The 24,079-nt window shown below is 38.8% G+C and overlaps 1 protein-coding gene across 4 annotated transcripts in view; it reads left to right on the forward strand.

The window, feature by feature from the left end:
• The window catches only part of LOC108392921 (cell surface glycoprotein CD200 receptor 1-like), a 48,384-nt gene extending 31,684 nt beyond the window's left edge, over nt 1-16,700 (forward strand). For 2 of the 4 annotated variants that reach the window (XM_073231683.1, XM_073231685.1), the window contains one exon: nt 1,534-5,193. In XM_073231683.1, the coding sequence (XP_073087784.1) occupies nt 1,534-1,655 (122 nt within the window). In that variant the 3' untranslated portion in view covers nt 1,656-5,193. Of the gene's footprint in view, nt 1-1,533; nt 5,194-10,800 lie in introns of those variants that run through there. The other 2 variants (XM_073231684.1, XM_073231686.1) reach the window with 2 other exon arrangements.
• The last annotated feature ends 7,379 nt before the right edge of the window (nt 16,701-24,079 follow it).

Consider the following 24,079-nt stretch of genomic DNA (forward strand, 5'->3'; position numbering starts at 1 on the left):
TACTTCTCTCCAGTTTATCCCCTTCACTCTTGTCAGACTGACTCTTGTAAGATGGAAAACATACTCCTTCCTCCTACTTAAATGCCCCCAGTGGCTTCTCTTTGCCTCACAGAAAGCTAAATCTTTTGCCATTCTCTAGTCTGTATCCCATGCTTGTGGGCCTTTTTGGGATCCCCAAAAGTGTTTTCCTCCTTTATTCCTCTGTTGTCTTTTACATGCAATTTCTGCTTCTCTACAATGTACTCTCTTCTTTCATTCCATTTGGTCAATTCCTATTAAAGGTTTAAGACCCAGTTGATAGAGTTCCTCTGGGGCAGTTCCCTCTCACCCTGGGGTCTGGTTAGCCGTCCCTTCCTGTGCTCGCGTAATGCCCTGTGTGTGCCTCTGGCTAGGCCCTGCAACTGACCTCCCCCTTCTCTGACTCCCAGCCCAAGGTCAGCACCATATCATTTCGCTTCTGTATCCCCAGGGACTGGCACTGTGCCTGACACATAACAAAACTGCAGAATTAAGTTCAGATCATCACGGACTTCTATATATCCCACACTATACTCTAAATATGATTTAAGTAAACTCTCTTCAAATTTTTGCTCCAATTTCTTTCTCTAGAAAAATTCTTCCTTCTTCTCTTACCCTGTTTCAGCCTGTTACTGACAAGGCTCAGTTCAAATCCCACTTCACCCTGACTGCCTATTAGACTTCACTAAACTTCCTTATTCAGGGGATGACTTGTAATCTGTAATGCTCACTTAGTGCTGTTTGCTCTCTTGTAAATTATCTTCCCATTTCTATGGGTCTGACTTCAACTGGACCATGAGCTTTTTGAGGGCTGTGATCATGTCTTATTCTTCTCTGATGCAGCCTAGGAGGTTGTCTGACATTCTTCTAGTTTAGTGTGTGAGCAGGTCATTTCACAGAATGATATGACCTTTGGAGCCAAGAGTCAGATAAGTACTAAGAGTTCACATGCTCTCTGAGCAGCTGTTTTCATAGGAGAAAAGACTTCAGAAAGGTGGTCCTAGTTAGTTTCATTTTGTCTTTTCAACAGTTCTCTGGGCCATTTCACAGATAAATAAATGAAAGTAGGGAGACATAAAATGTCCTACTAAAGGTGGTACAGCAGCCCAATGACAAAATCATTTCACTGTCTAGAAAAATTTATTAATGCCCCAAATATTAAGAATAATGTCCCCCCAAATGAAGAGTTATACAGTAACTTAAAAAAATACATTCTCCTTTTTCTAGTAAACTTGGAAAGTATTAGCAGTGTTCACTGGGCATTTATTCATTCAGAAAATATTTATTCAAAATCTACCATGTACAAAACAGAGACAAGGCTCCTAAACTTTGCCATGAAAGAATGATATGTTGTTAACATTCAAATTGTGATCTAGAATGTGTTCTGATTATGATAGTCTGTGAAGTTTTAAGAACATTTTAGAAGACTCTTTTAAACTGCTAACTCTAATGTGTTCATTAGTAGAATCCTTGAAATGGCCTTCTTAGCCCTACCTGTGTTACCTGTGTTTAAAGGTGTCAGAATCTTGAGATTTCCAGAATCATCCCTACTGATCATTCTCGGTATGAAGTTCTCTCTTTTCCTGATTATTCTGGTCATTGTGGTCAAGAAAATAACCGATTGCAGGAAGGAATGAAGACTGAAAAATAAAGACTCATTAGAAAGAAAACATTATTGTAACACTGTGAGTTTACAATGCCCTGGGAAAAACTTGATGCACTTTTTGGCATGTGTTTGTTCTTCCAGCCCTTTCTTTGTTGTAGGAATTTTGTTAACAGTGGAGAGCCCAGGGGCACTGGGATAAGAGCTTCTGCTCCCTTACAGTTTTTCCATAAGAGACGCCTGTCCTGGGCCAGCCAGCCCGTGAGCATTCTGTGGGGGAAATGAAGTGCTTCTGGGGCTTCCTAAGTGTTTATTTCCTTGTTTCTTTGCTTCTGAAGGCTTGTGTTCATTCTTCCTTAATTATATATTTTATGTTTTTTCCTAGAGCATGAAAATTTAAAAATCTGGAAATCAATTTAGACCTGATGAGATATCACAAAAAAAGCAGCTAGTTGTGATCTACCTTCCAGCTGAACATCTAGCTCGACTGCTCCTGTTACTTTTTGATACCTCTGTGTTTAGGAGAAAAGATATGATAGTCGGCAAGGCCAGCTTCAAACACTCAGCTCACACACACGTATATGTATTCATGAAAAAGTTTGCTGCTTATCGTAAATGCCTAGGATGACTCACCTACTTTCCCCTTTGCCCTACCGAGCTATTATTTGCAAATGAGAAACAACCCTGCTTCTGCCTAAAGAGGAACATGGCCAGCGAAAGGCAAGCAGCAACGCTGTGCAGTTTGCCTACACCCCTTGGTTTCTTTGGATGGTGCTTCCATCCTAGCTTCTTGTTTTCTCTGCCCTCTTGAGATGTTGCAGTGGCAGGAGCTGCTACAAACACTACCTCCAGGATAGCCTGTAGCTGACCTTTCATTCTTTGCAAGCCAACGGCTGGGGTAGTTGGATTGCATGTTTGGGGTAGTTGGATTGCAAAAGTGGCCAGAAGTCATTTTTAGCAGTGCCTGCATTTTTGAGGAAATTATAAGTCAATCCCAAATAAAATGCTGTTAGAGTCCTTGGAGACAGGACTGAATGCCACCTTACCTTTTAGAGCTCCAGGGTCTCAATCCTCTTTCTTGTCTCCACTCCAGGTTGGAATGGTAAATAGTGGTAAGAGTGCTTCTTGAAGCCCTAACATTTTCTAGGGCCAGTGAAAACTGGAGTCCTATCTTCACTGATACCCATGGTAATCCTATAGTAGAAATGGTCCTTTGGTTTAAAGGAATATTTCTTGTAGAAGGTGGCAGGTAATTTGGGCTATTACTTTTATTTTTAGCAAAATTCTGGGGGAGAAAATGAATGCATTCTATCTGGAGGATACTATGTAAGTAGGATAGCCTAATTGTTCAAACAGCTGCCAAATCTCAGTGTATTCATACCGCAAAGTATGACAAAATGCTTGCTCACTCCATATTCCAGTGCAGGTTGGTGGGCCTGAGGCAGTGGACAGGAGTGCTTCTGGTGTAAGCTAGCATTTTATCCCATTGCTCTGCCCTTCTCAGAATGTTCTCCATCCAGCTCGTGAATGGGAGAGAGAGGAAGGAAGATTTCAAGTGGGAGACTTTTTATGAACCAGGCCTAGAATAGCAATCAGTCCCACTCACATTCTGTGGACTAGTACTTGTCATATGACCGCACAATTCTATGGAAGTTGAAAAATGCAGTGTAATTGTCTTGGAAGAAATGGAGTCAGGGTTTGGGTATATATAGCCAGTCTCTGCCTTCAGTGAAGAATAGGACAAATGCTAAGATTAATACCTACTGTATTAGTAATTGAACATGAGTCAAGAAATAAATGAGTAAATAATGTCATATATAACTCTTATTAGCTCTTTTCTCTTTTCTTTGTTAATATGATCTTTTATGTTTAAGATAGATTATAGACTGGAAAACAGTCTAGTACCACGATTCTGTCATAACTCAGAAATACTGTGGCACAGATTGCCAGTTGCCTGGTCCAAGTGCTCATCATTCCCCTTCTCCTCATGGTAGGCGATTGTATTCATGACTCCAGATCTCTGCACCTCCCTCTGCGTAATTTGCCGGTGACTTTAGAGTTCTTTCCATAAAGAGAGTGCATATTTCTCTACCCCAGGTACTTTGCTTTTGCCAACCAAATGAGGCAAAAGTGTACCAGTTTTGAGCCTGGGTCTCAAGAGGTGCTGTGGGTGTTGACTGCTACTCTATGAGAACATGCCTGGGCTCCTCTCCTGGAGGACGGGAAGCATGTAGAGCAGAACTAAGTCACCCAGTCCCATCCCCCACCAGCTTGGACAATCCCATGGTCGACTATCTCCTAGACATAAGAGGAAGCTTAATCAAGATCAGAAGAGCTGCCTACCTGAATATCAGATGATCCCAGACATTTAGCTATTGTTGCCACAGAGGTTTTGTTGTTACCACTCAGCATTAACATGGTGTTAGTGATAGAGCTTGGACAGGAGTACCTTCATTTTGAATAAACCCCCCTGCCACCTTAGAGAGACCCAGGATTCATCTTACTCAGACTCCAAGCATTTTCCCAAGGACACATCAGCAAGCTGCAAGCCCACCTTTTCCCTGACCCAGCCCCTCAAAAACCCGCCAAAAAAACACTGCCATAAAAAGCCACATAGTCTGTAAGAGATGCCTTCTTTGTTCTGCTAGCCAGAACAGAGGGGTCCCTCTCAGGTTTAGCAATAAACCTGCTTGGACTGTGGAGTTCACAGTCCAAAAAAAAAATCCCTTCTTTTCCTTTTAATTAGGTCTCTCATAAATTGATTAATAGCATAACTTCCATTTTAGTTAGCATGGAGACACGCTTAGCTAAAAGACATTTCTTAGTTTTCTCTTGTGGCTGAGTATGACCACCCACAAAAGTTTTTGTGAATGAGATGTAAGCATCAGTCTCTGTGATATTTTTAGGAAAACTCTCTAAAAGAAAGGAGAGGTCCTCTTTTGCTTTTCCTCCTTACCTCTGGATTGCAACACTGCTGTGGTGACTGTAGGTCCAGCAGCCAACTTGGGCCATGAATGACATTGAGGGTGGAAACCACTCATCAAGATGGTAGAAAGGAAAGACGGAAGGATTCTGGCCCTGATGACTGTGCCATACCATCCTAGTCTACCTACCTGTAAACTTTTGTGTGAGAATAAACTATTTTGTGGATGCCACTGTTACTTTAGTTTTTACTCCATATACAGTTGAACATGATCCTGGTTGATGCACATGCCCAGTTTGCCAGTCTCAAGGTTGGCTGGCAGCACTGTGACACAGGTCATTCTCTGCTCATGAGCATTTTCATGGTCTTGCTTTCATTCTTCCCCAGAGATCATGAAACAGATGTGACTTCAGAAGACAAGAATCATAGGTATGAGAGCCGTCTCTGCGGTAGTTCCAGAAGAATTGCTGGTGCGATGCTGTGGGCTTGTGATAGGAAAGGGTTTGGAATGTGGAAATGTGCAAAGAACATCTCATAGCCAGTCCCTAGACAGGTGAGGCCATGCCTGCCTTATAGGATTGGGAAGAGAAGATACTGTTGCAGGCTCTTAACAGAGGATGTGAACAGAAGAAAGACAGGACTGGAAATCTGTGAGACTTTGTTATGTTCATCCTTGTCCACTGAAAGGATTCCATCCTTTCTGGAAGAGCTTTACCTGAATTAATGCTGCTTCTCTGTTCCATTCTCACTGCCATGATTTTCTGGGTGATGTTAGTTTAGAAGAGGTGAAGAGCTACAGCTACTCCCTCTCAACCTCCTACCCTGCATAAAGATGAAAAACTTTTTCTTTTCTTTTCTGAACACGTAGATGCATATATATCTACGTGCATCACAAGTTAAATGTGGTCCTAACTTGAGGAAAATTGGGAGCTACTTTTAGCAAAACACAATTGAGAGCCACTAGATGGTGCTTCAACTTAGTTCTTTTAACATTTGAAGCATATAAAATCTAACCTCAGACAGTAATCCTACATTTTTTCTTTAATTTTTCCATGCAAATGCCCCTCCATTTACTAAGTCTTTAGGTCTTCATGGGTAGTTTTGGAACAATCAGAGAAGGAAGGATAAATGGTTTAAATTAAAACTAAGGAGAAAAAAGTTTTTCAGTCTCCAAACTTGAATTATACTAGCCCCGCCACTTAATTTTAGTAGAAACATTTTGTTTCTCAAATGAGACGGGGGTGTACATGAACAGTCTTATTTCAGAGAAAGGGGAAATTCCTTTCTCAGGGAAGTGAGAATCCCTTAGTGTTTAAACCAAGATTAATAATGAGTTATTTCCTACTGGAGGTTGAGATCACTTGATTACTAAACAGCAAATCTCTGCTTGTTATTTTAATGACAGTGGATGATTGGAGCTGCAAATGAAGTAGCTGGCCTTCTCTACTTCTGGGTCTAACCCCTTATGTCAGCTCCTATCATCTTTTAGAGGCATGCATGGTATTCTAAAACTGGAAGGAAGTTAGATAAAGTAGGCCAACTTCCTCATTTCACAAAAGAGGAAACTAAGGCTCTCAGAGTCAAATGACCATCCGGTATTATTACTAAGAAGCCAGCTGGAGTGTGGACTCGTTTTGCTTCCTGATGGGAGCAGTCACCAGAGGACTTTCAGTTGTGTTGTTTGGAGTGAGAATTGGGGTTTAAGAGGGAATTGATGGGAGTCTTCAAAAGGATCACAGGATGAAAAAGTAACAACACATGAAACGTTCACAAGATTGATGACTATATTCAAGGAAGGATTGGATATTGTTGTGGTTAAAAATTGTCACCACATGCCAAGTACATCACATCTGATTTGACAATAGAAGCACATTTTAAGGAGAGATTTTAAGAAGCAATTTAAATTAAATTATAATTGGTTTTTAAATTCTTACTTCAATCCTTTCTATAGTCCAGAAGCCAGAGAAAAGGCAGAGGGGAACCTTTTGCCTGTTTAGGGAAGCACACCAACAACTCGGGCCTGTTGCGGAAAGCATAGGAATACCGAAATAAAGGGAACTCAAGGGATCAGCAAAATGATAATAAAAAAGTGGTCTTTCTAGACTCCAGTGATAGGAATCTGGGGGGGGATGGAGATGGTTCTTCAGGAATCAGGTAAAAGGAGAAATAGAATAGCCCTTAGCTACTGAGAGAGTTGGTTGGGCATCAATTCTCTAAGGTGCCATAGCTAAAGAATTTTAAAATTAAGCATTCCTCTCTGTTAACATTTAAAGTCAGTTACATAACAATAGCCTTCATATAATTAATGGTGCTCTAGAAATGAAAAGAAGAAGGGGTTTTACCCATGTTCTAGGGAAAACAGTACAGAGAAGGCAGCAGTTAGCAGGATTGGTGATGAAAACCAAGAATGATCAAGAATTGGTCTGGGATTCAAAGTCTAGGGTGAGAGATAACAAGAAGCCAGCGGGGGAAGGCAAGCAAGCATCCATCAAGTGTCTTCAAAATGCTGGGGAGGGTGTGGAACTTCCCAAAATTTCACTGGCTGGAGCTTGAGTTATTTTATTTGGACATTAAAGGAAACGATATTTTCCAGAAGGGTGGAACTCTTAGGGACCACTGGACATTGCAAGACGGGTAAGGACAAGAAGTTCACAGTCTACTTACAGAGTTTCTGCTCACACTCTGAACATTTAAATATACCCTATCCTGGTAACAGAGAGAACTCCATAATCTTTGAAGGTTCTGGCTAGATCTAGAGTCTAATATTTACTTGACTTCTTCCCTGTGGCTTGTAGCTTGTAATTTTCCTGTCTAGAAGAAAAAAAACAGGAAATCAAACAGGGATACTCAGAACTTCTTAAATTCCTAGCGTTTTTCTCCTCTCCTTAGGAACCTGGAAGCTCTTGACATTATTAAACAACCATAATTGTCTAGAAAGACAGCTCAGGTGATCTACCCAATGGTAGTCAGGGCCCACAGTACTCAGATGGAAGCAGCACCTTCTGTTATTTTACTTGGATGTGTGACCACCTGCACTTCCTGGGTAGAAAGCTAAATATTTGCTTGTCAGTGTTGGCCTATATGTCTACACTAAAAGCTGTAGGCCTGTCCATTGCCAGCTTCCCATATGCACCTAGACAGAGTGTGTACCTGAAGTGGCATCTAAAGGCCACAGAGCCCCCAATTTATACAGAGGTGGGCAAAATGAAATCTGTGCAAGCAGAGGGCAGCATCTCTCTGAATTCCTGGGGGTTATCATGGTGCCTGACCCTTCTGTGGGCTGGTTGGATGGACAAATGATCAAAAAAATACAATCAGTTCTGGAAGCAGGGTCTAAAGGGCTGGGGTCTCAAGTGATTAAATTTCTTATGCCTAAAGCTGCCTATGGCACTCACTTTGATATATTCTGTATAAATTCATTCATTCATTCATCAAATATTCATTAATTACTTATTATATGATGGTCATAATGCTGAGCTCTAAAAATAAGTAAGTAAATTGTGAATCAAACATTAAATAAAATATGGTCATTGAAAATTTTACAGTGAGGAAGAGAGACATAGAAGCAGATCATTAAAATATGCATAGTGCTATAGCAATCAGAGGAAGAAATACCCAGTTCTAACCAACTGTATGGCTTATTGTTCAGGAAAAGCACTGGATGACTTAGGAGTCTTTTAGCTGCAAGAAACAGAAAATAGGACTCTCACTTAAGCACCTAATGATAATAAGGACGTTTATTATGTTATGTAAGAAGTCATCAAGAAGTAGGGCCAACTTCAAGTGTGGTTGTTTCAAGGGCTCAACAAAGCCTTGAAGGACCTTAATTTCATCCTTGCCTCTGCTCTTCCATCATCAGTGTTGGCTTCATCCTTAGGCTGGAAGCAAGAAGGTGGCAGTCACGCCAGGGCTATGAGGCGTGTCCAGGGAAGAGTACTGTCCAGCCCTTCCTCAAGCCCCTCTCGCTCAGAGGACCAGCAGCACCAAGATGCCTCCTCTCTGGTCTGATTGGCCAAGGCCACAGGACAGTTCTTTATCCAATCTCTGGATATCCAGATCCAAAGGGACAGAGATTATGCTCCTGTTGATGGGGGCTTCCATGGAGCATGTATCCTGGTGGGAGAGGGGTGGGTGGGGACCTGACCGACACTGGGGTCTGGTATGAAAGCAGAACTGGAGTGTGCCTGGGAAGCCTTGGAGAAGCAGATGATGGCAGTCAAACTGAATTGTGAAAGATGAACAGGAGTACTGCAGACGGACAAAGGCAGGGAAGAGGAGACAGCCCGGGTGAGGACAGGGATCTGTGGCAGGGTGTGCCTCTTCCAGGGCGGTGGGGGAAGCTGTCTTCATCATCTTGTACAAGTCCAGCATCTCATGAAGTCATGTGGGGACAGAGACTGCTATTCTACTAAGAATGCTGGGAGAGTGCTGCCTATCCAGCAGATCTTGATGAATTCATAACATTTTCTGAACAGAATGTCCAAATCTTCTGACTGATTGGCCCAACACTGATTTTAAGATCAAATAAAGAGCCAAGAACATTGGTTTCAACACAGTGGAGAACCACAGAGAGGCAGGGGAACTCAGCCTAGAGAGGCAGTGGGGTCGGCTAGGTGAGGTCGCTCATATTTGAAGGGTGGGACTCAGTTCTGAGCTCAGTAAAACTTCAAAGAGTTGGGATACTTCTCTTTATTCTGGTTTCCCCTCATGAAGTATGAAAATAATTCTTGCTCTTAACCCAGATGAAGAGAGTGTTTTGAGGATAATCTTTATGTATTTATAAACATCTTTGGGGAAGATGCTATAGAAACAAAGTCTTGTTATTCACCTCCTCTGCTTTCAAATGTTCCTTATGAACATATTGGTATACAGAAAAAACTTGGCAATGTGTTTTTCCCTGAAACATCTCTCCAGAGCCCCACACCTGGACAACCGCAGACGTAGGCTCCCATGCCACCTGTGTCTTCTCTACTCCAAGCAGAGCTCCTCAGATGGACAGTGATCACCAGAGAGGAAAGAAATGATCATCTCTGTACAGGAAGGCAGAGGATATGCAACTAACTAAGAGAATTTGCAAATTTAACAAGAGGGAGAGAATAAACACACACACAGGCTCAATATTGAAAAATATAAATTTCAACAAAAACTAAAACAAGATTTGTGAAGTTCCAACAAATGTTAAGACTCTTAGGGGAAGAGAAATGAATTGCATTCCAAATCCCTGTGATGACTTGCCTGTGAATAAGAATTTGATCCTCCTGGGAAAACAAGGTAGTTTATGAATGTGAAATTAATTATTTACTCTTGTTCCTTCACACATGTAAATGCTTGAGCACACCACAATTTTTAGTTTTTTTACATTGTCATTGTGAAAAGAGATAGCGAGAGACCTATTAGCAGGGTGCTTTGTGGCTGACCCAAGAGTTTTACTACATTTCTGAAGGGCATTTTTTTCACTGTGCAACATCCTGGGTTTCCTTGGGGGCCACAGAACCTGGAGAGGAAGCAGGTCTCCTCCTCTGTGGACACTGTGTGGACAGATCTTGCTGTTGCAAAGACTAATTTTGTATTTTGTTGTCAATCCTTGGAATGGACAGAAGTATTTCTGTTCACCTGAGTGATACTCTATAGCAGATGGGAGCCAGACTAGGTTTTGTATCTTGTGTTTGACTGTAAGAGTTTACAGTTTATTTACAATTTATGCACTCCCAATTTAAGGTTTTTGGCCTGAGGACACCATCTGAGACATAACACCTTTAAAGAAATTCTCCCAAACTTTCCCGTATCTCATCTAAAGGAAAATCACCACACAACACCATTCACAAGACATTGGGAACCAAGGAGTGACCCAAGATGTCAGCACCAAGAAACTACAGTAAATGTCTTAGGACTAGAAAGAACGATTAAACAACTAGCATTCTTGCAAGAAGCATGTCTTTTGTCTTTCTCCCCAAAGTAGCATAAAATGTGCAGAGGAAGGCAGGCATTTCAGTGGAGATGAAAGAGGTCGTCTGTTTGTAACATTTTCCACCATTGCCTGACAACTATTACTTTCCAATCCTATTACTTTCCAACTGCCTATCAAAGAAGGGTGTTTGCTGATGCGGCCCACCGAGGCCGGATCACTATCCGTGGCAGCCTCTGTGTCCTGGAGGATGATTAAATGGCAGAGCCTAGGGAGGAGCTGGATGTGAAACCTTATCTCTGCGCCAAACTCATCCTGGGTATTTAAATTTTTCTTTTTCTTTTTTTTCAGATTTCTATCCAAAACATGCTTTCCTTGGCAGCTCCCCCAGAGGACTGTGAAGTCATGGTGCATAACTATCTAACTGTTACCTCTGCGGGATGGTGAAACAGACTTAGGACTTGCACACCACAGCTGTTCCCAGGCGAGGGCTCTGGCCGGTGCAATGGCAGATAGCCCGGCAGGGCCCACGTACGCGCCGGAGGGCTGCAGAACACATCACCTTCAGGCCATCACCAAGGCTGAGGGCGAGGCTATCCATGTTCATCCAATCGCTCCAAATCTTTACTTCTCAGAATCGATAGTTTTCTTCTTTTTGTTAAGGGCGGGCTACTTTTCTAGGAGACCACGAAATGTTGAATTTATCACTGGATTTCTTATTTATGGGTAACAGATTAAGCTAGTTCCACCCGACCTTTTCAACCTGGTCTCCCACTACGTTTACTCCTCTTATTCCTACTCACATAACCCCTACCCAGCTTTCCCAGGAATTTCTCCCCAGCCCTTCCTGGCTACACTTTCTGCCTGGCTTGTGCTATTCCCCCCGTGATGAACTTTTACTCCTATCCCTGCCCTTTGAAAGGCTATCCTGTCTTCAGTGCTATAGCATCTATGAAACCTTTCCAGGTGCCTTGTGCTGAGCTAGACAATGCCCCACCATAGTACTTCTTCTTGTAGGACTTTGTGGATTACTAAGACCCTTGGCTTTGTAGATATTTTGTATATGTGTCCTCAGCAACAAATCATAAATTGTGAGATCCATGAGGGCAGATGTCAGGTCTTAGCTATTTTTATATATTTCCAAGCTGCCTAGCAGTGTCTTAAACATATTGAGAACTCAAGAAATGTATGCTGAATTTGAATTTGAAGACTCAAAGTATTACTGATGAAGATATGATTATTAAAGGGATATGTGGATATATTTGACCACATGTATAAAAGCAGCTTTATATGACAAAGATGATGATAAAGAATGGGAGAAAATATTTGCAACAAATGTAAAGACAAAATATTTTTGGCTTGGCTACATTAGTTCCAACAAATCAAAACAGAAAGATAAAACAGTCCCATAGACATATGGGCAAAGGATATGAATAGCAATTTTACAAGATAGGAAATATAAATGTCTAATAAACATATGAAACTGTGTTCAACACAAGTAATAAAGGGAAGTGCCACTTACAAAATCCAGGATGCCAATTTCCCCCACACACATCAGAGTAGTAAAATCAATTCATTTTGATAGTATCAGCTAAGAGAAGTAGAGAAACAAGCAGTTTCTGACGGAACTTTAAATCAGTACAGCCATTTCAGAGAGCAGTTTGCAAGTGTGACCCAATAATTCTGCTTTTCAGTATCCAAAGTACTACTGTTCATATGCACAAGGAGGTAAATATTACAACATGGTTTGTAACAGCAAAAAAATGGGAAAAAAACTTTGCTACCCTTCTTTTGGGAGCATAATGCTTTGCTATGTAGCAGCTAAAAAGATGGGGGTGGCCACCATGGAAAGGCCCTCTCTGACCGTTTATAACACCACTTGTCTCCATCCCTTTATCTCACTTTATTTCTCTTGGTACCTATCACTTCATGTTATATTACTTATGCATATACATATTTGACTATTACCTTTCTCCTCTCTATCGTGTAAGAATGACAAGAACAGACTTAGTCTGTTTTTCCAGGGTTGCACATATAGCCGCTGGTACACAATAGGGGTTCAGTAGATGAATAAATAATGCGGAGCTGTATATAACAACATGGAAAGCTTTCCAAAGCATAGTGAATAAGAAGAAAAAACAAGTTACAAAATAATACATAGAAGATGATGTAATTTATGTAGACTAAGTAAAAAATGCATTTTTTTCAACATCCTTCTAATAATTCCACTCTTCCCTCATTCCTTCCTGTTTCAAGCTTGGTCGACCTTGGCTCATTACCTCAGCAGAAAGATATGTTTGGGCAGAAAGCAGAAATGTCACATATATGCTCCATCCTAATTCTGATTTTCGAAAGTGTAAATTCTCTTAGGAGAACAGAATTCTGAGTCTTCTCCCTCAACCCTACCTCACAATCTAAAAAAACTAAGCCACAGCAAAACTCACAGCTGAGGGCAGAAGAGCAAATGGGATAAGTGGTAAGAGTTTAGATTCCTTTGGGGGAACTATCTCCCCCAGAAGAGCCCAGGAGGCAGAAGGCCAGAGGGAGTTTGGGCAGAAGAGAACTTGGACGGCCTTGCATGAATTCTCTTGCTTTAACAGGCCCCACACAGGGACTGATGTGGTGTGGTAAAGGCTGTCTCCAGTACTGAAGAGCTAGGCATATGGAAACAAGGGTTTTTTTTTCCACAAATGCTTATGGGACAGATGACTTGGAGCACCAGATGCTTCTCTAACTAGCACTAAATTTAAGTGCAGCCAGGGTGGAAGAGAGAAGGGAAGGGGCTGGTGGGCTGGGAGTAATTTTTTTCATGCTACCAGAAAAAGCACTCTAAATATGAATGCTTTTACTTGTAACTCAGAGTAGAGGCTGAGCTTTACACCTGTCCCTAAATAATCCCATAAGTCACAGAAAAATGTCGGAAGGTGTGCACAGAGGACTTGGACTGTGGGTAGTAGTGAAGAGGGACTCTAGCGTGATCTGTAATGTTTGATTTTTGTACCAAGAATGTATCGATGTACTCAGTGTAATTAAAAATAAGAATTTCCTAAAAGATAGAAAAGTGAAAAGTAAGACAATCCAATGTACTTTCTTACCAAAAGGTAGAGCAAGAGTTATAGGATTTGCTGAGGCCATGTAGAATGGTTGAGTTTATTGCTGACAGGTTACCAAGGAGGAATTCAGTGAGGCTGGGTGGAGCTGGCTAAATATGACCCTTAGGAAGCTGTGATTCTGCATTTTTATATATTCTTCATATAGTTAATTCCTCCTGCCTCCCTACAGATTTGTCTACTAAGCCAAAAAATACCAGAAGTTATGTGAATTTGTAACTCAAGCATTAATCATAGGCTTACAAGGAGAAAGATGAAACGTTAAATCCAAGCTCTGTCACAGATATGCCTTTTCAATTATTTGGGAAAACAGTATAAAAATCTGATATTTATGACTGTCTCATGCTTTTATAGCTGGTTTCAATTACATTAAGTTGTGTGTAAATTAAACGTCATTTTTTACATATCCTTGCTTTAGCTAGTATAGCTTTAAAATTGATTTTGTTTTTCATTTTTTGATGCCTTCTGTTTTTGATGCCTGAATGGCTTGAAATAATTTTTAGTTAAGTTTTTAAGCATGGAATTACAAGCTAGTGAAGAAGAAAACTTAAAACTTTGAAAGTCATTTCTTTTATGAATCACAAGGGTTTGAGAGTCCTGAACTCCTGGTATACTGATGCACACTTATAATGGTTTATCTTAAAATGTCCTTTAACATTTTTCTTTCCATATTATGACTCAGCCTCTTCCTGCCAATTAAATTGTGCCTTTGAAGGCAGATTCAGTGGGCCAGAATGAGGTAATTCTTTCTCAGGCAATTTCTATCAACAGCAGACTTTTGATGCATCACATGCCCTTGTGATTTCCATTGCGCCACCATGATGCAGTAGGCATATGGTAAGTGATGGTTTAAGCACAAAAAGAAATGTATTAAGGAATATTGGGTTGTTCACAGATTCTCAGTGGCTGGAAACCAGTGTTGGGAAATGGGCGGTAACAAACCAGTCTAATGAGGAAGAGCAATGCTGCCGTAGCTGCTGGCCCACAGCAGTGCCACAGCTCACAGCACAGCTGCTACTGAGTGAGTGTGCCCAGCAAATCATGCCTGGGGCCTGCGTCCAACAGCTGCCAGATGAACTGGCAAGGCACCTGTCTTGCATTTTCTGGGTCTAGAGTGGATGGAAATGTTCTGCATCTCACCAAAATCCAGAGGGTGGAGAATTCACAAGCATAGAAGGGGAGTTCAAAGCCAAGGAGTTTAAGAACCCAAAACATGTTTATCACAGGGATTTAAATGGAGCTTTTTTGAGTTCTCTGGCCCTAACAGATTTATAAACACTGGCTTGCTGAATACTGGATTTTCAATGCCTACCTGAGTCTGTTAGTTTTCTATTGCTACCTAACAAATGAACTCCCAACTTAGCAGTTTAAAACAAAAGTAGCATTAATTATTTCACAGTTTCTATGGGTCAGTAGTTTCAGAGGCAGCCAAACAGGGGGGTTCTGGCTTGGGATCTCTCGTGAAGCTGCAGTTGAGATGTCAGCTGGGCCTGCAGTCATGTGAAGTCTTGCCCAGAGCGGGAGGGCCCACTTCCAAGAGGTCTTCCTTACATGCTGACAGCTGCTGATGGCTGCAGTTTGGCAGGAGGCCTCTGTTCCTCCCCATACAGACCTCTCTATAGGTTGTTCCATGACATGTAAGCAGTTCATGAGACAAGAGAGTGCAAAGCAGAATCTGTAATTCTTTTTCTGCACAATCATCTACTGGTTTCACAGGCCAGTCCTAATCAGTGCAGGAAAGGACTACACTGGGGCATGAACACCAGGGGGAGTGGATCATTAGAGGCTGGCCATCCTACCAAGCAAAATAGAAATTTGTGAATTATCTAGATAATTTCATAATCAAAGTGGAAAGTCAAAAAGATCCACTGTCAATGTAACTCTGGGATATGAAGACACAAACTTGGAATAAGGTTATCATAATGATTTGATTTGAAGGCCAAACACTTCACTGAATCTATTAAGTTATAAAGATTAAAGAAAACCCAGAAATTCTAAGTGTCTTACAAAATAGATTCAAGAATTTTTTTTCAATTGAAGCCAATTTGGAATTTCTTCATCAAAAGATAACTTCCTGTTACTCTTCCAAAGTTGTCAGAATAAAATGAGAGATTAGAAATTTAATGGGATTTGTTCTTCTTACCGAATAATTCAGCTGGAGTGTCACCTGATTGGAAAGTTCTTAAATTATTTAAAAATATTAAATTATTTTCTAGAATTATGAGTGGTCATGCAGTTTTGGACACGCATCGTAAAAGATAAAGACTGTTGTCTTTCATCGTAGGACAAGTCATAGCTTTTTTTCTTATTTAAGTCTCCCAAGCTTCACTCACTCCCCTCTTATCTTACTGCTCTCTCACAAAGTTAACTGAGAAATGGAGAGAAGTTTAACAAGTTTTTCCTTCTTTGGCCCTAAGTGAAATTACTTGTATATATGTCTCTTTGGGTTTAAATAAGTATCATTGACTTCATGACGGTAAAAAAAGAAAGAAAGAAAAAAGTACTTCCAATAATCAACTTCACAAAGGTAGGAAGAATGGATTGCTAGCCCCAGGGCTCTCTCTCCACCCCCTTTTCCAAAAAACCAATTGTTATGGGTTGAATTGTTCCCCTGCCAAATTTATGTGTTGAAGTCCTAACCCCTAGTACCTCAGAACGTGACTGCTTGGAGATGGGGTCTTTAAAGATGTTCTTAAATTAAAATGAGGTCATTATGTTGAATTTGAATCCTGTATGAATGGGGGATTTTTTCTTTATAAGAAGAGAGAATTGGACACACAAAGAGACACCAGAGATGTGCATGCTAGAGGAAAGACCCTGTGAAGAAACAGTGAGAAGGGGAACATTTGCAAGACAAGGAAAGGGCCTCAGAAAAACAAACCTGCTGACACCTTGAGCTTAGACCTTTAGCTTCCAGAACTGTGAGAAAATAAATTTCTGTTGTTTAAGGCACCCAGGTCTATGGTATTTTGTTATAGCAGCCCAAGCAACTTAATTCACCAGTTTGCTGGGATGGGCAGGAGGTTCACAGCGGAGATTCACTGAAAAGGTGGTAGTATGATTTAGAGTTTAGAACAATGGGTGGTGGTGGTGGTGGTGGTGATAGTGGGAAAAACTGAGCCTCATCTGGAGGTAAATGCATTTGGACTAGGTGAAGGCAAATGCTCACATGACATAGAGAACTGGTCTAGGGAGATATTCACGTGGTTATTAACGGTTTTATCTATTTTATGGTCAAGAACATTGAAGCTCCAATTGTTAAGTGGTGGAGAGCCAGGTTCTACCTCAGGGTTTTCCCACAATACTGTTACCTCCTTAGAACTTCTTGAAAATTGGGAGGGGAAGAGGAGGAATTGTTCTGAGCCAGAAGGGGCAGGTAGATGTCTCCAAGTTAGTGAAGAAAGATGAAGTTTGCAGGAAAATCTGAATAGACAGAATCTTCCTTACCAAGAGAAGATAGGCCGACCTGAAAAATAGCTTTTGTGTTTAAGTTTCTGCTACAGAACCAGGAAAGTATGTGCAGGACTAGGAGAAACACAGTCTTGTAGGGGCCAAAGGAGTGTTTTTATAAATTAGACCTGAATCATTCTATATGGCTGACAGGTCTGCAGCCATTATTGAAGGGCCCAAAGGTAGTAAAGTAAGGATCCCTCTTAGGTCTAAGAGAGACTAAAGGAGGGACGTGTACTCCCTTTAGCTTGGCGTTACTCCCATTACCTTTTTTGAACCTCTGGTTCTTCAAACTGATCATCTCTGTGCGTGGAGAAGGGTATTTGAGGAACGAGACATTTGCTTGGCAACAAGATTATATGCTCCTGGAGGACAAGAACTTGTTCTTCTTTGGTATGTTTCTCAACAGCATGACATATTAGATGAATAAAAATTACTTTTCAAATAAATGTGTTGAACAGACATCTGAAGTCTCTGCTAAATGTAAAATTGGCTTCAGATTCTATAGTTCTACCTCTGTGGTCTCATTGCACAAACATATGTTTTAGATCTTAAGCTATGCAAGACATGTTCTGACCTATTATTTATAACACATTGAAAGGGAAAACACGCAAGAGGCTTAAAGAATTTGCTTAAGGACAGCAAGTGGGACACTTTCAGGCTCTGAGATGGAAAGTTGGGGACCCACGCATAAACAAGATTAACTAATCCAAGCGATGTGGCTCATAACACTGTAGTGGACTTTTTCCTTTCTGCTATGTAACTTACCCAGCAGAGCATCTAAGACATTCAGCCCAAACTTTGTTAGAACTTCAAGCACTGGACTTCTCTTTTTTTCATTCTGGTTCAAAATCCAGATGCTAAGGCAAGGACAACCTTCTTCTTTTTTTTCCCCAACATTATCAACATTTTGTTTTATTGACAAATAAAAGTATAAGATACTTTAGAGTATGCAATGTGATGATTTGATATATGTATATTATGAAAAGATTCCCTCTAAGTTAATTAATAACACATCCATCACCTCACACATTTAGTCTTAGTGTGTGTGAGAGAGAGAACATTTAAGTTCTACTCTGTTAGCAAATTTCAATTATATAATGCCACATCATCAGCTATGGTCACCACGTCACACATTAGATCCTCAGACCTTATTCATCTTATCACTGAAAATCTATGTCCATTTACTTATCTCTCACTCTTTTCCCTTCTCCCTGGGCCTGACAGCCACTTTTGTACTCTGTTTCTATGAGTGCAACTCTTTTTTTTTTTTATTTCACATTGAATTATTTGATACTATGTAGTATTTGTCTTTCTCTGTCTGGCTTATTTTACTTAGCATAATGTCCTCCAGTTTCATCCACGTGGTCACAAATGACAGGCTTTCCTGTCACAAAATGACTAATTTTCCATTGCATATATACACAACATTTTCTTGATCCAGTCATCCACTGATAGACACTTATGTTGTTTTCATACTTTGAATAATGAATAATGGTTGTTCTGTACTTTGAATTGTGAATAAAGCTATAATAAACATAACAGTACATTATCTCTTTGAGATAATTATTTCTTTTCCTTTTTTGTATACTTGCAAGTGGAATTACTGGTAGTTCTATTTTTAATTTCTTGAGGAAAGTCTATACTATTTTCCATAGCAACTGTATGGTTTACATTCCCACCAACATTCCCTCCAAGGGTTTCCATTTCTCTGCATATTTCCCAGCATTGGTTATCTCTTGTCTTTTTTATAATAGCTGTCCTAACAGGTGTGAGGTATGTAACTGTGGTTCCGATTTGCATTTCTCTGAGGATTAGTAATTTTGAGGACTTTTTCATGTATCTATTGGCCATTTGTATGTCCTTTTGGAAAAATGTCAATGCAGGTCCTTTGCCCATGTTTTAATTGGGTTGTTTCTTTGCTAGTGAGTTGTATGAGTTCCTTTTACATTTTGGATATTAACCCCTTATTGAATATGTGGTTTGCAAATATTTTCTCCCATTTCATAGGTTGCCTTTTTATTTTGTTTATAGTGTCCTTTGCTGAGCAGAAGGTTTTTAGTTTATATAGTCCCACTTGTTTATTTTTGCTTCTTTTGCCCTTGTTTTGGTGTCAAGTCCAAAAAATTGCCAAAACCAGTGTAAAGGTTTATCTCCTATGTTTTCTTGTAGGAGTTTTATAGTTTCAGGTCTCATGTTCAAATCTTTAATATATTTTTTAGTTGATTTTTGTGTATGGTGTAAAATAGGGGTCCAATTTCAATCTTTTGTCTGGGGGGTTGTCCAGTTTTTCCATCACCATTTCCTGAAGGGACTGTCCTTTCCCCTGTATATATTCTTGGCTCCTTGGTGAAAAAGTAATTGGCCATGGGTTTATTTCTGGGCTCTCTATTCTGTTCCATTGATCTATGTATCTTCTTATGCCAATACCATAACTGTTTTGATTATTACAGCTTTGTAATGTAGTTTTAAATAAAGAAATGTGATGCATTCAGCTTTGTTCTTTCTTAAGATTGTTTTTAGCTAACTGGGGTATTTTGTCCTTTCCATAAGAATTTTAGGACTTTTCTTTTATTTCTGTGAAAAATGCCATTGGAATTTTGATAGAGATTTCAGTGAATCTGTTATAGATTGCTTTGAATAATATGGATATTTTAAAAATATTAATTTTTTCAATCCCTGAGCATGGAATATCTTTCCATTTATTGGTATTATCTTCAATTTCTTTGATCCATGCATAGCTCTTTGAATGTACAGATCTTTTACCTCCTTGTTATTTAACTATTTTATTCTTTTGATGCTATTATAAATGGATTATTTTCTTAATTTCTCTTTCTAATATTCATTGTTAGAATATGTATATAAAAATGCAACTGACTTTTTGTATATAGATTTTCTATACTGCAACATCACTGAATCCACTTATTATTTCTAACAGTTTTTTTGGTAGAATCTTTATGGTTTTCTATACATAATATCATGTAATTTACAAACAGACAATTTCACTTCTTCCTTTCTGACTTGGATGCCTTTTATTATTTTTTCTTGCACAATTGCTATGGCTAGGATTTCCAGTACTATGTTGAATAAAAGTGGCAAGGTAGACATCTTAGGGGGAAACCATTGAGTGTGATATTAGTTGTGGGCTTGTCATATATGGCCTTTATTATGCTGAGGTTTGTTCCTTGTATACACACTTTGTTGAGAGTTTTTATCATGAAAGGATGTTGAATTTTGTCAAATGCTTTTTCTGCAACGGTTGAGGTGATCACGTAATTTTTACCCTATATTTGTTAATGTGGTGAATCACATTGATTGATTTGTGGTATTGAACCATCTTTGCATCTCTGGAATAAGCCTCACTTGGTCATGGTGTATAATCTTTTAATGTACTGTTAAATTCAGTTTGCTAATATTTTGTTGAGAATATTTTCTTTGTCTATCAGGGATATTGGCCTGTGATTTTCTTTTCTTGTAATGTCCTTGTCTGGCTTTGGTATAGAATAATTCTGGCCTCATAAAATGAGTTTGGAAATGTGCTCTCCTCTTCAATTTTTTGGAAGAGTTTGAGTAGGACTGGTATTCTTTTTTAAATAGTAGAATTTACCAATAAATCCATTTGATCCTGGATTTTTTGAGGTTTTCATTACTGTTTCATTCTCCTTATTAGTAATTGGTCTATTCAGACTTTCTGTATTTTCATGATTCAGTGTTGGTAGGTTGTAGGTTTCTAGGAATTTATCCATTTCTTATAGGTTGTCCAATTTTTTGACATATAATTGTTCATAATTGATTATTGCATCCAATAGCAGCATAACATACATTCTTCTCGAGCCCACATGGAACATTCCCCAGGATAGAGCATATATCAGGTCACAAAACAAATCTTCCTTCGTATTTCTGTGGTATTAATTGTAAAGATCTACTTTCACTTATAATTTTATTTACTTGAATCATCTCTCTTTTTTTCTTGGTAAGTCTGGGTGAATGTCCATCTTGATATCTTTTCAAAAAACCCAGCTCTTTGTGCCACTGTCCTTTTCTGTTGTCTTTTTTGGTTTCTGTTTCACGTATTTCTGCTCTGAAATATGTATTTGCTTCCATGAACTAACTTTGGGCTTAGTTTGTTCTTATTTCTTCTAATTTCATTAGAAAGTTAAGTTATTTGAGATGTCTCTTTTTTTCTTAGTATAGCTGTTTATCAGTAAAAACATCCTTCTTACAACTGCTTTTGTTGACTCTCAAAAGTTTTAGTATGTTGGGTTTCAATTTTCATTTGTCTCAGGATATTTTTTTGGTCTCCCTTTTGGTTTCATATTTGACTCATTGGTTGTTCATTAGCAAGTTGTTTAATCTCCACATATTAGTGAATTTTCCAGTTTCTTCTTTTGATTTCTAGTTTCATACCATTGTAGTCAGAAAAGATGCTTGATATGGTTGCAATTTTCTTAAATTTATAGAGATTTGTTTGGTGACCTAATATATGCTCTATCCTGGGGAATGTTCCATGTACGCTTTAGAAGAATGTATGTTATGCGGCTATTGGATGCAATAATCAATATATGTCTGTTACATCTATCTGATCTAATGTGTAGTTGAGGTCCACCATTTCTGCACTGATTTTCTGTCTGGGTGGCCTTTCTGTTGTTGAAAGTGGGTTATTGAAGTCTCCTAGCATTATTGTATTGTTATCTATTTGAAAGCAGTCTTATGTATCTGTTTTTTCAAGAGTAGTTAAAATTTTGAAGTTTGTCACACAGGTTTATCTATTCTTGTCCTTTGTTCAGACAAAAATAGTGCTATCAGGTGAAACAAGAGGGCTGCTGAAATCTAGTGTTCTCATGTTTCCTATCTGCGAATACTGAAAACCAAGGTGTAAAAGATTCCAGTCAAAGGAAGAGCTTGAACCACCTTCTGTTCCAGAGAAGTCCTCAAGATCATTATGATTGCTTATTCCAAACATGTTTACCAGTCCTTTCCTATGGATACCATACCACCATTCATGAAATACTTGAAATAACCAGTAGGTGAACAGTAGATAAGTAGAATATATTATTGTAACCCAGGATGTTTCTATTCCCTTTGTCTTTTTCACAGAGTCAGTGTAAATCTGTCAAACACATGGGACATCTATGTAAGAAAATGTAAATAGATTAAAAGAATAAAGTATAGAAAAAGCTTATGCATGCATTAGCAGATGGTTTATTTAAGATAAAACACAAATAACCAATACCCTTATGAAAAGATGCTCAATATTACTACTAACCACTACTACTTTACAAAGAAAGACACCTTGAAACACCATTTTCATGTCATTAAGCAAGAAATTGAAATATTTTATATCAAATGTTACTAAAAGTATAGAGAAGTGGACACTATGATACACTGTTGGCCAGAATATAAACTGGTATAGATACCTCAAAAGGTAATTTGAAAGTGTTATAATTTTAAATGTGTATATCCTGTGATCAAAAATTACTTTTTTATACTTACAGGTCTAAGAAGGCTTGGTCAAATGTATTCATTGCAGCAGTATCTATAGGAGCAGAACATTTTAAATGACTTACTTGTAAGTCAATAGGTAAATGATTAAGTAAAAGAAAACACATTCATACTGTGGAGTACTATGCAACAGCTAAAAATAATGCAGTGGTTATCTGCATACTCAAATGGTAATACCTCTAATATACAGTGTAGAGTAAAAATCTAGTTACATGAAAGTTCATATACTTATGTACAAATGCACACTAAGAAATTGTTTCTATAAATATATATATATGTAGAAATATATAGAAAGTGGAGAGAAAAGAGCTTTGAAAGGTTATAGAATAAACTAATAATAGTAGTTAACTTTGACAAAGGAGCAGTGATGAAAAGGACTTAAACTTCATAGGGTTCAAATTTTTTTCAAGTCAGAATGTATTATGTAGAAATTAAAGACAGCTTATTTTTTCCCCAGTGGAAGAAGATAAATTAAGCATTTTCAATCAACTTAATTAAAATCTAACTCAAGTTATTGACCTCCAGGCAATGTTCTGTAAACTTTCATCCATACTTCATGGTTCAGAACACCACCCAATTCACTGGGTCTGAGCCCTTAAGGAACTCAGGCTTTCATGAGCCTTATCCTCTGATTTGTCCAATAATGCAGCCAATTGGCTATAAAATTTGATTTTGTAGGGTGTTCAAAACTATTACTCAAACTCTTAGTAAACGTAGTTCTGGGATTTAAATTACTATGAAATTATTCCATTTTATTGAATTTGAAAGCAAAGGATTCCAGAAGGTGGTGGCATTTCTCCAGAGATGGACAATTTTCTTAATCTTTGCTGTTATTAATATTCTATTGTGGAGCTGCTGTTTGCCTTGCATATAAAGTGCTCGGCCAGAGAAGACTGTAGAACTCTAGAATCTAGCTATAATTCTTCCACTGGATTTTTTGAAAGCTACCCATTATGTTAGAAGTTAGTAATTTGAGAAAGCATATACTTAACAATGGTTGTAACTTTTAGAAACAAAAGGAATGCAGAATCTGAAGGCTGGAAATACAGAGACAAAGTTCTCTCTCAATAATCCTAGGAAGTACAGAAAAAAGACATTACTGTTATGCTCCATTTTGCTCATTAAGAAAATAAGACATAGAGAAGTTGAGAAATTTGTCCAACCACCAGCAAGTAGTAAGTGTAATTTAATATTTTTCCTGGACATAAAGTCTTAACATTTTTTTACACTCCATTATCATCCTTATCATCTTGAAACTAGGTTCTGAAATTTGAAGACATTCAATTTGATCTACTGATATTTCATCTTCCATTTGTTGAATGTTTGCTACTTAGCTCGGTTCCAGATTTACTCAAATCTTAAATATATTCATGATATTCACTTAAATCTTACCAGAATTCCATGAAATTCATATTATCATCCCTGTCTTACAAAAGAAGAAATGGAGGCCTAGAAATTAAACAGCTTACTCATGCCACATCACCAGGAAGTGGTAGACTCAAATGTCAGAGCTCTAATTTCTGGCTCAAGCAAGTACTTTTCCCAATTAACATTAGGATTTTAGCATT

This window comes from Manis javanica, chromosome 3 (genome assembly GCF_040802235.1).
Source record: "Manis javanica isolate MJ-LG chromosome 3, MJ_LKY, whole genome shotgun sequence".
NCBI classification, from domain to species: domain Eukaryota; kingdom Metazoa; phylum Chordata; class Mammalia; order Pholidota; family Manidae; genus Manis; species Manis javanica.